The sequence below is a fragment of the Morus notabilis genome, unplaced genomic scaffold (genome assembly GCF_000414095.1).
Source record: "Morus notabilis unplaced genomic scaffold, ASM41409v2 Scaffold1047, whole genome shotgun sequence".
In the NCBI taxonomy this organism is placed as follows: Eukaryota; Viridiplantae; Streptophyta; class Magnoliopsida; order Rosales; family Moraceae; genus Morus; species Morus notabilis.
This window is the reverse complement of record NW_010365944.1, coordinates 85,683-101,289: the sequence shown is the minus strand read 5'-3', so window position 1 is coordinate 101,289 and position 15,607 is coordinate 85,683. Positions and strand designations below refer to the sequence as shown.

General features: G+C 36.7%; 1 protein-coding gene and 2 long non-coding RNA genes across 3 annotated transcripts; 2 read left to right on the top strand and 1 right to left on the bottom strand.

Annotated features, from left to right (window-relative positions):
• The first annotated feature begins 279 nt into the window (after positions 1 to 279).
• Positions 280 to 742, top strand: LOC112093725. The gene is made up of 3 exons (XR_002903174.1): positions 280 to 430; positions 517 to 567; positions 689 to 742. It is a non-coding gene; the product is annotated as an uncharacterized LOC112093725 (long non-coding RNA).
• Positions 743 to 1,690: 948 nt separating this feature from the next.
• Positions 1,691 to 2,120, top strand: LOC112093723. Its single transcript, XR_002903172.1, has 3 exons — positions 1,691 to 1,827; positions 1,914 to 1,964; positions 2,086 to 2,120. It is a non-coding gene; the product is annotated as an uncharacterized LOC112093723 (long non-coding RNA).
• Positions 2,121 to 4,832: 2,712 nt separating this feature from the next.
• LOC21386693 (chitinase-3-like protein 1) lies at positions 4,833 to 6,493 on the bottom strand. Its single transcript, XM_010108858.2, has 3 exons — positions 5,380 to 6,493; positions 4,938 to 5,081; positions 4,833 to 4,861 (listed from the first exon to the last, which is right to left on the bottom strand). The coding sequence occupies exons 1-3, from the start codon at positions 6,491 to 6,493 to the stop codon at positions 4,833 to 4,835; spliced, it is 1,287 nt and encodes a 428-aa protein (XP_010107160.2).
• Between the last annotated feature and the right edge of the window lie 9,114 nt (positions 6,494 to 15,607).

The window sequence follows — 15,607 nt, the reverse complement described above, 5'->3', positions numbered from 1 at the left end:
ATCTTTCTAAAAATGGAAAAAGGAGATAGGAGAACCTTTGCTAAATTAACCGTGGACCAAAATGGAAATGAAGCTTAATATACATTAGACAAAGAGATAAAGTAAAATCATTACACCTAGAAACTTGCAAAACTTTTCTCATTTCCCTATGATACTTTGCCGGCCATTGTGAGGGGTTTTTAAGCAAAACTTTTGTTGCATTTTAGTCCCCAATAAAGCTTGTCTATAAATAGGTTAAGTGGGTATTGTAATTTTTCATTTTTCCCCTCTCTTCTACAAACTTAGAAGTTTAAACTCTCTCTCATTTCCCCTCTCCAAAACTTGCAACCCCTAGTAGATTTCCTCTCCAAAAAGATTTCCAATCGAGTCCCAAAATCTTGATTCTTAGTTCCTAGCTTGAAGATCCAAGAATATAGAAAAGAGTTTGTGGGTAAGAATCCATATTCATAGCTTAATCTTGTTCATTCCTTTGGTGTTTCTTTTAAAAAATATTGAAAGGTGTATCTTCTCTCCTAGAGGTTGTCTTCAATCTAGGAGTTTTCAAGAAGATCTAGGAGCCAACTCAAGGTAAAGAGGATAACTCACTAGAAACCTAGATCTAGGGTTTTGATTTTTGTGCTTCTTAAGAAATAATGTTTTATGTGGATTTTTTCCTTTAAAAGTTTTGATCTTGTTTTAAAATATATAGATCTTGAGAGGGCTAAGAATACTGAAAAGATCGAGGCATCAAACAAAGGTAAACACCTTAAGAAAGTCAACTTGAATGTTGTGATTGGTTTTGTGGAGAAATAAGACATTTTTTGTCTAGGTTCTTGCCCTTAGATCTACGATCTTGTGAAATTGATATTATGATTTTTTATATGGCTATGTTTGAGGACTTTAGATCTGGTTTTAAAGTGTTGGAAACATGAAAATAAAGTGAAAAGCACTAACTTGTTAGTAGACTAGCAATAGTCTTGTGAAAATTTAGAAATTTAAACTAGTATGGCATGAGATATAAAGCTTGGCATGAAAAATGGTTAATATGGTATAAAAGTGCAACCTTTAAACTGCTTATAAGTGATTTATGGAGGTCTGGAAAGTTTGATTCAGATCCGAGAACTTTCAACAATATAACGTGGACGAAAATGCCCGTAAGTGTAAAAACATGCAGATTTACAAAGGACGTCCTAGATAGAGGCCGAATTAGCCTTAGCTACAAGGAATTATTGTAGCTCAAGATGAGTAGAGAAAAGTCACAGTTTGAAGTTTTTTTAGATTCTGCACCACTAAAAAGTTACCGCGTCCGGAATTTGAGTTGACCAAACTTTGACCGAGGATAAAATTAACTTTTTGGTTAGAATCAACCTTGTGCCCAGTTGAGACTTTTGATCCTTGTCTTAAGATGAATCTATTGGGGTAAAACCGTCAAAATTCTCGACATTAGCGATAAAATTGTAGTTTCAAATCAACATGTAAATAGGATTCCAGAACCTTATTTATACATTGAAAGGTCTAGTTAGCCAAGACCAGGACCTATTAGTTATTTAGAAAGCCGTTAGGGGCAAAACGGTAATTTTGACTGCTAAAGGTAAAATAGTCAAAACAAACCCCGTCCTCTGAGTTTTGGCTCACGGTCTTTAAGGGCAGAACATTTAGGATAACAAACTCCTTAGGTTTTGTCAAAACATGCTAGGGTTAAAATGTTTAAACTCTCTCTCATTTCCCCTCTCCAAAACTTGCAACCCCTAGTAGATTTCCTCTCCAAAAAGATTTCCAATCGAGTCCCAAAATCTTGATTCTTAGTTCCTAGCTTGAAGATCCAAGAATATAGAAAAGAGTTTGTGGGTAAGAATCCATATTCATAGCTTAATCTTGTTCATTCCTTTTGTGTTTCTTTTAAAAAATATTGAAAGGTGTATCTTCTCTCCTAGAGGTTGTCTTCAATCTAGGAGTTTTCAAGAAGATCTAGGAGCCCACTCAAGGTAAAGAGGATAACTCACTAGAAACCTAGATCTAGGGTTTTGATTTTTGTGCTTCTTAAGAAATAATGTTTTATGTGGATTTTTTCCTTTAAAAGTTTTGATCTTGTTTTAAAATATATAGATCTTGAGAGGGCTAAGAATACTGAAAAGATCGAGGCATCAAACAAAGGTAAACACCTTAAGAAAGTCAACTTGAATGTTGTGATTGGTTTTGTGGAGAAATAAGACATTTTTTGTCTAGGTTCTTGCCCTTAGATCTACGATGTTGTGAAATTGATATTATGATTTTTGATATGGCTATGTTTGAGGACTTTAGATCTGGTTTTAAAGTGTTGGAAACATGAAAATAAAGTGAAAAACACTAACTTGTTAGTAGACTAGCAATAGTCTTGTGAAAATTTAGAAATTTAAACTAGTATGGCATGAGATATAAAGCTTGGCATGAAAAATGGTTAATATGGTATAAAAGTGCAACCTTTAAACTGCTTATAAGTGATTTATGGAGGTCTGGAAAGTTTGATTCAGATCCGAGAACTTTCAACAATATAACGTGGACGAAAATGCCCGTAAGTGTAAAAACATGCAGATTTACAAAGGACGTCCTAGATAGAGGCCGAATTAGCCTTAGCTACAAGGAATTATTGTAGCTCAAGATGAGTAGAGAAAAGTCACAGTTCGAAGTTTTTTTAGATTCTGCACCACTAAAAAGTTACCGCGTCCGGAATTTGAGTTGACCAAACTTTAACCGAGGATAAAATTAACTTTTTGGTTAGAATCAGCCTTGTGCCCAGTTGAGACTTTTGATCCTTGTCTTAAGATGAATCTATTGGGGTAAAACCGTCAAAATTCTCGACATTAGCGATAAAATCGTAGTTTCAAATCAACCTGTAAATAGGATTCCAGAACCTTATTTATACATTGAAAGGTCTAGTTAGCCAAGACCAGGACCTATTAGTTATTTAGAAAGCCGTTAGGGGTAAAACGGTAATTTTGACCGCTAAAGGTAAAATAGTCAAAACAAACCCCGTCCTCTGAGTTTTGGCTCACGGTCTTTAAGGGCATAACATTTAGGATAACAAACTCCTTAGGTTTTGTCAAAACATGCTAAGGTTAAAATGGTAATTTTCTCTTAGAGTAAAATTGTCAATTGGAGTCCGAAATCCACCCAAAATTTCTTAAAGGACCAGAGGTGACCCTAGCATAAACCATTTAAGATAAAGAGACTTAGAAGATGTTTGGTAAAGGGATTCGTTTCCTGATTCGAATCATGATTTATGGTTCGTTACAGTATTTTTTCTCACAAAAAATTCACGTAAATCGAAAATAATTTAAATCACATGGTTTGAATCCTCCAACCAAACGTCCTTTTAATGAGCCCAAGAACCCAAGTTGAGGATAGATGGATCCTTAGATTTACTGATAGGTTTTGTCAAAACATGCTAGGGTTAAAATGGTAATTTTCTCTTAGAGTAAAATTGTCAATTGGAGTCCGAAATCCACCCAAAATTTCTTAAAGGACCAGAGGTGACCTTAGCATAAACCATTTAAGATAAAGAGACTTAGACCCCGTTCATTTTGTTGATTCGAGTTTAGAATTCGAGTTTTGTTACAGTAAAAAGTTCTCACAAACAGTCACATTTAACTTTTTTGCTACAGTAAAAAGCTCTCACATAAAATCACATCTCAACTCGAATTAACGAACTAAACGTCCTTTTAATGAGCCCAAGAACCCAAGTTGAGGATAGATGGATCCTTAGATTTACTGACAGCAACCTTTTTGATAACAAAGTTAACACCTGAAACTTAAAATAAGTAACCCGATCTTTAGGAGATTAAGGAGTTGAGGCGTAAGACTACATAAGTCGAGAGGCCGACTAATTACGAGATTAGATGTTGAATGTCCACGGAAATAAATTAAGTTAATTCTGAGATCTCTAAATAAATTATTTAAGATTTAATTAAAAGAAGTAACTAATTAATTCTCTATGATTAATTAATTAATTAAAGTCTGTAAAGGAAATGATTCGAGTAACAAGTATAATTGATCTTTTGGTTAATAATGAAGCGTGAGATGAACTAACTAATTAATCTTTCTAATTAATTAGTTGGATTAATTAAAAAAGAGTAGGGCCGACAATTCCAGTGATGGCGGTGGCTTGATTAGATGGAGGAGCAACGGAAGTGGATTTGTGACGCCGATTATCTAAATTAAAAATATATCTGACTATTAAGATATAGCAAATATAAGACTTAACAAGCATGCATTTACCGGGGGGGGGGGGGGGGGGGGGAGGTTTCAGACGATTTGTAGGCGAGCGACCGTGAGGAGAGAGGAATAATTGATATATACATGAGTAAAATGAATCCTAATCTAACTCAAATAATTTAAACTGATGACTTATATCTTAACAATTAATAATTAAAACCTAAATTAGTTACTAATATAACATTTAATTATTCTAAATTCAATAATTCAACTTTAGGAACGGGGTGTGGGAGTGCACTTTCCACCCCCGTTGTGCTTCAACCGAAGTGGTTTGTGGGAGTGTTATCCCAAACCGTTTTTTAGTAAATTCTACGTCTGTTACTACATAACCGACGTTAAATGTGCAGACCGATGTGAACTTACCGTGGTTGACAGGTATTTGTGTTGTAGTAATAATTACTTTTTGAATCTTCATGAAAATAATTAAAAAGGATTTGACAGAGAATTTGAGTAATCATTTTGACAATAATCATAAAAATGAGAAACAGACTGAAGGATTTCAATTTTGTCCCCAAGTGTTAGTTATGCTCCATTGGGGTGAACAACTACAATAATAAATGTTGCATGACTCTGAATAAGCCAAATAATGAGGCGTTCGATTCTCACTTGTCAAGAATCCATGACCTTGAGGCTGCAAAATTCAGGAAAAAAAGAAAACCATAATCAAAACAAGTATAAATAGAAATAATACCGAGTTTATTTATTACAACATTGTTCAATGAGCATTTTCGAAGACTGAATTGCCCTCAAGCAAGAGGGAAATGTATTCCATGGGAGCAGATTGAAATGGGGTCCTAAAAGGGTGTATGCCCTTAAGCATTTTCGAAGACCAGCTCCGTTCGGAGATGGCTCTGCATGAAACAAAGGGAGGTCACACAAAGGCAACATTTGTTTCCTGCCAAGCCATAGCCGAATAGAAGGGCGTTCTTTACTCATTATGGTGACAAGGAAGTTGGGTTTGTGCTCACAAGGAGGTTTTCTTAGAGAGAAAAAACTACTGATCAATTTTAGAAGTATTATTTTTAGAGATTTGATATTTAAATTTATCATTTTTGTATAAACATTTGAGGTAATTTACATTTAAAAGCAGTATCGATGAATAACACAAGTTCAAAGTTCTACTATCACAAGTTGTGCCAAAAAAATTACCTTGTGTTGAGATTACACACTCTTTGTCGAAACTCAAGGCCCAAAAGAAGTATCCACGAAGCCCAAGGGCCTGAGCAAACCCAATCTTTGTAGTTATTGTTAGAGCATCATCAAACGCAACCCATGACCAATTGACAACTGTATATACAGAGACAGTGTCCACATCGTATACCACCTTTGCACCATTCTCTTTCACCAAATTGTCCACTTCAAAAAAACTGAGCATCCCATTTCCTGGGCCTGGGCTGACCGCCATTGCCCCAATTCGGTTCACATTCGGGTCTTTTAAATGCCACGTCCTGCCATAGAGTGGCAGGCCCATGACAATTTTCTCCAACGGCATCCCAGCCCTGATCCATGATTTGAGCCCGTATACAGTGTTGACGTTACTACTGGGGTCAAACAACCCGGCATTGGGCCCGGTAATATTACTCCAGGCCCCATTGTAGTCATAACACATGGCATTGATCCAGTCCAAGCTTTTCGCCATCAACGCCGCTGGATACGAGCGGGGGACACCAGACAAGAAGGAGTCGGAAGAGAAGTACACTGCTGCTGTGAGCAGCAATGCAGGCCGAGACGTGAGATGGGCCTCCTTCTTGATCTCGTTCCTGAATTCTTTCATCAACCGGCCTAAGAGCTTCATTTCGTTTGGGCTTAATGGAAATTCCCAATCAAGGTCCACCCCATCAAATACATACTTACGTGCAACTTCTATAGAAGATTTTATGAAAATTCTACGTGAGGAGGCTTCCGACGCCATGCTCACAAAATGGTCTCCGCTGCCCTCCCCGCCGACAGAGAAGAGCGCCTTCACCGGGGGATCAGCGTAGCGGAGTGTGCTCGTGAAATTCCCAAGGGAAATTGACGTTGAATTCGATATTTCCAACTTGAAGGTCAGGTTGCTTGGAGCTAGAAAAGCATAGAAGATGTGAGTGAACAAAGATGTATTTATGGCTGAAGCTGGGAAACTGGTAGTCCACGAAGGGTAATAGGCTGCTTTGACGGCCGATGGAGGCCGATGATGTGCGAGACACCCGGTCGCGGCGAAGGTCAAGGAAGCTACTATGAAAACGCAATAATTTGGAGACGAGTACTGCTTGAAGCCTGCCATAATTGTTTACTACTCTAAGGGTTTGTATGTCATACCTAGCTTTGATAGGTAAATATATATAGAAAATAACATTCTATATACCAGTAGTATTTAAATTTCGTTAGGCAGCCGTCCGTTATTTGACCCTTTCAGAATAATAATTGTTGAAGAATTCGAGGGGGAAAAAAAATACTGTCCGATATGATTGGAAGAGAGTTACGAGCCAATACTATGCAATATTATGGATCATTTTTAACCAATTGTACATTTACGTGTTAACTCTGATGTCATATATTATTATAATTATATAGAATGCGTACCTTTTTTTTTATGTATGCATAGCTAATTTTAAAAGAGTAATTCTATTCACATTTCTTTCTAATTACACACTCTACATAATTTTTAAATAACTAAATTTTCTTTTTACATATCCTTATTATTCCAAAATTACTCCTCACTATTTTCATAAAATTATTAACAATAATTCTATTCACATCTTTTTTTATTCTCTACACTCTTTTTTAAATATACACTATATAATTTTAAAAAGATTAAATTTATTTTCCACACGCCCCTGTCATTCTAAGATTACCCCAACTATTTTCATAAATTATCAGGCTTTGTTTCCATTAATCATATGTTCATGACTCATCAAATCTAGGATAGAAATTATGTTCTTAACCCTAAAGTTCTGATCCGCATAAATTTATAATTGAGATAATGTGTTCTATGAATTGTTAGTTGTCGTTGTATCAATTCTAGAAAGCTTTTTGTTTCTTAAACATCTTCTTTTTTTCATTTCTTTTGCACTAAAAAAGAAAACAACTATGAAGCCAAAATAAAAGCTTTCCAATCAAGAAACTAAAAAGATACACTGTGATTCCTTTTTTTTTTTAATCATAAATTCATGTTTAAACCCTAAACAAAAATATAAAATGAAAATAATAATAATAATAATCATACAACAAACAAATAGAAAAGAAAATTTAAGATATCTGCATGCAACTTTTTGTAAAAGTTATTAAAAGGTAAAAATAGGGTTTTATTATGGATTTCAAAATAGCAATAGTTCATAATTTGAGGTATAATATGTAGGGTCGGTTGAAAGAAAGAAAAAAAAACTATATCGTAAGTTTTCTCTTAAAAATTTAATTTCGTAATTAAGTCGATTATAATTGTCGTTTTTGTCATTTCGTATGAGTATCATTTTGTCATAGGAAATTTTTATTTGAAGGGGTGAGTGAATTTAATCACCCATTAATCTTAATATTATCTTTTATTTATCTCTTTGTTTATTTTATTTTATTTTATTTTTTACTGAAGATTTGGGCATGGAGCCTTTTTTTTTTTAACTTCAATGGGGGGATTTAATTACCTGGGAATGTAGTTTAAATTTTTTTTTTATGCATTCATTATTACACCAAAAGTAGAAAGTGGCGTCAGAACTTATATATATGCAAACGTGTTGGAGCAAAATTTCGTCCAACACTTATCCAACGTCCCTAGACTAATAATTCGGATTGAATAAGCAAATTATATAAGAAAATTGGAAGAACACTCGAAGAACACAAAGAACCTCGGAAGGAATAATAAAAACAAAATGAAGACAATTGTATTCAGAAATGAGTGTCCGTCATTTCCTCTCAAATTGAGGGAATTTATAGTACATTAGGATTGAGGGAGAGCTTGGGCTCGGGAGAGCTTGGGCTCGGTGAACTTGGGCTCGGGAGAGCTTGGGCTCCGGCAAACTTGGGCACTAGTGAGCCTGGGCTCGGGAGAGCTTGGGCTCCGGCAAGTTTGGGCTCTGACGAGCTTCAGCTCGGGAGAGCTTGGGCTCTGATGAGAATGGCTGCAGGCGAGCTTGGGCTCCGACGAGCCTTTGAATTTATTGCACATTTAATGATTCCGAAAATGCCGCCCAACATCAGCCCCCCAATCCATAAGTGTCGCACACTAAGCGCAGGCGAGCTTGGGCTCCGGCAAGTTTGAGCTTTGCAATTTATTCTTCATGCTTGCTCTTGTGTACTTGGGCCCGATTGGCTGGCATTTTTTTCTTTATTGAAACTTGTTCTTTTGTTATCTTTCCTGCAACATAATAATAATTTTCTTATTTTTCTTTGCAATTGCTACATTTTATCAATGCAGACTAGCTAAAATATATATTTGTTTGGTTTAGAGTTATCCCGTGCCCACCTGATGTCAGGTTTTTCCTTTAGCCAAGTTTCTCCCTTGGCTTAGGATTTTCCCGTGCCCACTTGGGGTCGGTTTTTTTTTCGTGATAATATTTCCTCGACTTTGAGATTTTCCCAAGCCCAACTTAGGCTTAGCTTTTCTCACACCAAGGTTTCTTCCTTTTTGGATTTTCCCGTGCCCACCTGGGGTCGGGTTGTTCCCTTGTCTTTTCTTTTTTTCTTTTTTTTCTTTTTTATTTCCCGTGCCAACTTGGGGTCGGATTTTTCCAAGCCGAAGCTTTTTTTATTTTTCCGTGCCCACTTATGGTCAGGTTTTTCTGAGCTAAAGCTCTTTGGATTTTCCCGTGCCCACCTGGGGTCGGATTGTTCCATTTTTCTTTTATTTTCCTGAGCCCACTTGGGGTCAGGTTTTTCTAAGCTGAAGCTCTTTGGATTTTCCCGTGCCCACCTGGGGTAGGATTGTTCCCTTTTTCTTTTTTTCCGTGTTTATACACTTTTGTCCCCCCATTTTCTTTGTCATATTGAACAAAATGATAAAGAAAATATTAAAAGAAGAAATTAGCAAACACTTCGACTTTATTTAGTAATAATATGTTTCACCTGACAAACTTGGCGTCACATCAAAGTAAAACGCACACTAAACTTCAAACTTTTTAACTATTGTTAATATTTCTTAAGGTGCTTAACATTTCAAATATGTGTCAGTACTTTTCTAGACTTCCCTTCCTTTTGATTCAACCTTCCCGTTGGTTACTTTCACGTAGCAGATTGGTGCATCTTGTTGGCTCCCAACCACCACTCCAACGCCATTCTTTGTTGGAAACTTCATCATTAGATGATATGTTGAAGTTATCGCTCTCATTGCCTTCAAAGTCGGTCACCCTATGATAACATTGTAAGCATATGGTTGGTCCACAACCAAAAAATTTACCATTCTTGTCACCTTTGTGTCCCCTTCTCTCATGGTAACTGGGAGTGTTGTCATTCCTTCAGTATGAATGCATGCTCCAGTAAAGCCTTGGAGTGGGGTGTTCACGGATGTTAACTTTGCTCCACCTAGGTTGATCTTGGTTAACGCATCCTTGAATAGTATATCCGCTGAACTCCCATTGTCGATCAAAATTCGGTGGACTAAGCTATTTGCCACTTGCAAAGACACAACTATGGCATTGTTATGTGGATGAAGCAACTTCCTTGCCTCCTCCTCTATGAAGGTTATGGCAATGTCCTCCATCTTTGCAAATTTTGTGACATGTTCTGTCATATTTACAAATTGGCCACAATCGAGACCTTTAGCTTCTTGAGCATACAGGTTCCGAGCCCGCATGGAATCACCAGTTTCTGGTCCCCCAAAAATTATCCTGATCTCATTCAACACAGAATTATTCCCAACTATTGTATTCGCTCCACGAGCGTTGCTTGTTTTCCCATTGTTGTCGGGAGTGCAATTCTTCTCTCTGCTATCACTCTGTCTACAAACTCCTGCAAGTTGCCTTATTGAATGAGTGCCTCAATCTGTCCTTTTAATTGACAGCAACTTGAGGTGTCATGGCCATGGTCCTTATGGAAGTAACAATATTTACTTTTATCCCTCTTGTTAGGATATCCCTTCATAGGAGCTGGAGGAGTCAGCAAATTCTGATGTTGAATCTGCATTAAAATTTGTGCCACTGTCGTATTCAAGGGTGTGTAGGCCCTTGTCGTATCTGGTGGAGCGTAAGCTTGGAACTTTTGCGTCAAGGCAGTCTTGGATTTGTTCACATCCTGTCGTGCCTCTGACTTCAACTTTTTTGCTTCTCCTTTAGATCCTTCTTCTATCGTCATTTTATGATTGATCCGTTTGAGATTGTCCTCTCCGATTGTGCATGTATCCTTTAGCGCTAATGAACTTCTGAGCTCGGATCACAAGATCGGTGAAGGTTTTTAGTTGTTTTTTGTAAATTGACTTCAACATATCACATTCCTGAAGCCCTTCCCGAATTGCGGCCACAACATCACTATCAGTGTATCCTTCCACATAATTCATTTCCTGACTGAAACGTTCAATGTAGGCTTTTAACAATTCATCAGCTCCTTGTTTAAGGGAGAACAAATAAAGCTTATCTTTCTTGCGAGTTTTCACTATCACAAATCGTCCTACAAATTGTTGTTTCACCTAGTTAAACAAACTAATTGACCTTGGCTCTAATTGTTGGAACCATTGAAGCGCCGGCCCAGTAAGCATCAAAGAAAATGCTTGGCACATCTGAGCTTGTGTGGCTTCCCGAATTCACATCCATGTGTTATATCCATGTATATGTCCTGTTGGATTCTCTTTCCCATCAAACTGCTTGATGGGAATCATCTTGAAATCAGCAGGGAATTCCTCTGCCATGATGTCCTCAGTGAATGGCGGCTCTATTTCATCTAACAAGTATCTTACGCCTTCCGGCAAATTCTTGTTGGCTTTTATGTCATCCATTCACCTTCGTATCATTTTGAGCTGCTGCTCGAGTTGTTCCTCACGGGTGCTCCTGTTGGATTGACTCATGCCTTCTTGATTATCATGTCAGTTCTGGTTCTGATTCACCCTATTTACTTGGCTTTGAGAAGATCGTGGTATTTCGGCTCTCCTCCTACTCCTGTTTTAAGTTGCCTGGTTGTTTGAGGGCATAGGTACAATTGCTTGTACATTCTGTCGTGCGTTGGGTCGATCCCGCAAATCAGTAGTGGTGAAATCATCAGACCCAAGTGTCCAGGTACTATCAACTTCTTCGCTATTATGGTTAGCTTCTATCCTGTCAAATACTGATGTCCTAGTCCTTTCAGTTACATCGTGATGACTCTCAATCTGTGACAAAGCATTCCGACGCCTAGGTGCCTGACGTGGTTCCTGCGGCTCGGGCAAGTCCCTTGGTTGATTCTTATGGGATTGATCCTCACCTTCATTCCGCTGGCTCCAACGTTGGCTAGGCCCACTCCTAGCACTCTGAGAATTTGCCGGCCCACTTTGGTGGTTGTTTGCTAGACGAACCGTGTTAAAGGTAGTGATGAGCTGATTCACCATCCCTACCAATGTGTCCACTCGTGCCTCGATCCTGTCAGTGCGTGTTGGTGGACGAGGAGCATGTGGTGCTCTTTCAGCATTAGCGTCGATTCCCCTTCTTTGGGTTCCCTCAGTATGGGTACGTTGAGCACTTGAGACTTGGTCACTCGCCATACCTGAAAATGACCTAGCAATGAGATAGAAAAATTTAAGTGTCGGAGAGAACCCATGGATGTTAATCACACTAGGGCCCTCTTTCTAGCACCAAAAAGGTTGGAGCAAAATTTTGTCCAACACTTATCCAATGTCCCTAGACTAATAATTCGGATTGAGTAAGCAAATTATCTAAGAAAATTGGAAGAACACTCGAAGAACACAAAGAACCTCTGAAAGAATAATAAAAACAAAATGAAGACAATCACAAGACAATTGTATTCAGAAATGAGTGCCCATCCTTTCCTCTCAAACTGAGGGAATTTATAGTACATTAGGATTGAGGGAGTTTAATTCTCCCATTAATTCGAGAGTTTATTCTCTCTTAATTACCATGAGGCTCTTCACCTTTTTGTGAGTTAAAACTGATGAATAATCAATAAGAATTAACTTTCAACCATTCAATGTCTTCAATTAGCGTTGGTTACTTCACTTTATAACATCACGCGACCTTTGAACTTTCAGCTCGGGAGAGCTTGGGCTCGGACAAGCCTTTGGATTTGTTGCACATTTAATGATTCCGGAAATGCTGCCTAACACGTATAATCATAAGAAATTGGACGAAAAAACAAGAATTTCTAAAGATAAATTTAACTGCGTACTTTTTTAGAGAGACTGTTTCACGTTGAAATTGATCCTTATTTCTTTTAGAAGGACTAGGGCACCATAATTTTTTGAGGGCAATAGGTTTTTTTTTTTTTTTTTTTTTTTTTTTTTTTTTTTTTTTTTTTTTTAAAGTAGGGTGTGTAATGAGTTTTTTTTTTTTTTTTTTAAATATTGTTGTCTTTATAAGTAAATTTACTTATGGGTAATTTAATAATAAAAATTTTTATTAAAAAATAGTGTGTGCCAGTAGAATATGGGGTGTAATAGACGCACCCAATGACAAATTGCTTAACGAAATTTTCAAGTGGTTTGTAATTTGTATATTGTAGATTAAGAACGATTTCTATCAAGCAAAAAGAATGGTTTTCTTTGTTAATTAGTTTGGCCCCAAGTCACCTAATGCGTTAAGATCACCGTCATGAAAACGAACCATTTGACCGATTACAGTTTTTAAATAACAAAATCTAGGCATGAAACGTGAGGAAACAAGAAAACAACAAGAGGGTCACGTACAAGTTGTTATGTTCCGTTGTTATTGCTGAAATTTAATATGTTTCCTTACGTATGAAATACTTAAAAAAGAAGAGTATTTTTATTAATTGGTAGTGTATCGTTGTCAATAATTGGTGTTTGGTTGCGGAGAACGCGTTGGAACACGAAAGATAAGCAGTGACAACTCCAATACCCTTTCACCCCAAAAAAAAGCTCTATTATGAACTTTACTCATATGTTTTTTTTTGACATCTTATTATCAAATTTGTTTAGCGCATTTAGAATCATGACTTTTATATATATATATATATATATATATTTAATGGAATCGTGACTGATATTTTGATGATGTGATGAAATCTGTTTTTGGGTTTAATTTTTATATTTGGTGATAATTTGATTAAGTTGATTTTGATTAGCATAATTCAGTTTTAAGGAAGAAAATTTTAAGTTGCCTTGCTATGATTCTAGGATATTTTGTGGCAACAGGTCAAAAGAGTTTGTCCTATCTAGTGCTGGAACTTTGGACAGGCCGCCCGCGACCGCCCGAAAAAACTGAGTTTTTGCCCGAGCCCGAGCCCGAGCCGCCTGAAAAATTCAGGCCGCCCACCCGAGCCCGAATTTCACCTTAAACGGGCCGCGGGCTTGTATTAGGCCGCCCGAGCCCGGCCGGGCTGCCCGAGTAGCCCGAATTTTTTTTAAAATTTTTTTTAATATTAAGTTATTTTGTGTTGTAATTCATGATTGCCTCATTAAAAACCTTACCAAGAAAAAACCCAATTGGGATAAAAACTTGGCTAGGAAAAAAGAGTGCAATCATTTTGTGACGAATTACAAATTTTACAAACTTACAAAGTTATACAATTACAAATACAATATCAAAGATAAATACATATTTACAAATTACAAATTTACAATTTAATTTGAAGCTAAAGGATCGTCTTCAAAATTAAATGTTAATCAATTAAATTCATCGATCTATTCTTGGCTTGCCGGTGAAATTGTATCTTGTAGACGTTGATCGGCCCGATCCCAATCCTTAAGGCAAACCAAGGCTTCAACAATATCCCTTTGCAACGCATTCCAGCGTTCCTCAAGTATTCTTCCTGTCGTACTGAAGGCTTGTTCGGATGAAATAGTGGAGACTGGGATCGAAAATATATCCATTACCAATCGAGTTAGGATTGGCCAAGTTAATGTCCGTGCCCTCCACCATTGAACTAAGTCAAACGATTCTGCCGTACCGCCGACTACTAAGCCTTCACTGAGGTACGCTATAAGCTCGTTGAAGCTGCCGCCGCCGCTGCCACTGCCACTTGTTGATGAAGATTCACTCACAGCTTCTGTTTGAGTTGTCTTCTTCTTCTTCTTCAACCCGAAAACATTCAAGAATGAATGCAGGTTTTCGTCTTGTTGTTGCGGTTCCTGTACTCTATGAGGTACTCTAAACCTAATCTCATATTTACTATAGATCGAATATATTTTTTCCTTTATTATTGGATATTGGTTCGAACAATTGATGCCTAAAAATTCACCTAAGTTTTCTAAACCACTTTTTAAACCTTCTAATTTTAATCTAGGATCAAAAATAGTACCTAAACCATAAAACAAAGGCAACTTAGACCAAAATTTTTTAAATTTCTTTTCCATAGAATGGATAGGAACTCCTAAGATTGGGTCCTCCCTATATTCGTTAAATAAAATACTAATTTTTAAAAGTTCACCTAAAGCTAAAGGTGATATTTGGTAGTATGTTCCACTAAGTTTTAAAGTAACTTCATGAAACCTACTTAAAAATTGATACAAAACTTTGACAATTTGCCAATCAATTTTGTCTATATGTCTTACTCCTAATTTTGTACACATATAGTTTGTTATGATATCCTTATATGGGATGCATTGTTGAAGCATAATGTAAGTTAAATTCTATCTTATAGGTATATCTAACGCTAATGCTCTAGGAGGTATATTTAATGCTTGTAAGAACCTAAACCAATCTTCTTGTCTTTGGTTACTACCTTGAATCGATGCAAGACTATCTCTAACTTTTTTAATGTGATTACCCATTTCTTTTAAACCGGATTTAACTATTAAATGGATTACATGACATGCACAATGTTGGTGAAAAATTGTACCGTCACCGAATGAACTTAAATCATTTCAAAGAACTCAATTACTTTTGTATTAGCACTAGCATTATCTAATGTTATAGCCATTACTTTATCTCTTAGTCTAAATTCATCAATTACATTTAAAATTGTGTTATATATTAAATCCGCGCTATGTGATCCTAGAACACATTTAAAACCTAATATTCTTTTATCTAAATCAAATCCTTTAAAGTAATGTCCGGTTACAGCTAAATAATCTTTGTTGGCAACGGCAGACCAAATATCTACCGTTAACGCAACACACCCGCTAGTCGAGTGTAAAAGGTTTATTAATGCTTCTTTTTCTTTTTTAAATAATTTTAATAAATCTTTCCTAAGAGTAGTTTTTGAAGTGAATTGTGCATTAGGATTATGTACAACCTTCATATAACGTTGCCAATTAGGATGCTCTACAAAACTAAGTGGTTGATCTAAAGCAGCTATCATTCATGCAACT

Coding starts and splice junctions, on each gene's coding strand:
- LOC21386693 (XM_010108858.2), bottom strand. CDS start 6,493: ATGGCAGGCTTCAAGCAGTACTCGTCTCCAAATTATTGCGTTTTCATA. Junction 5,082..5,379: donor GTGTGTAATCTCAACACAAG/GTAATTTTTTTG, acceptor TGTTTCATGCAG/AGCCATCTCCGAACGGAGCT. Junction 4,862..4,937: donor AATGCTCATTGAACAATGTT/GTAATAAATAAA, acceptor TGAATTTTGCAG/CCTCAAGGTCATGGATTCTT.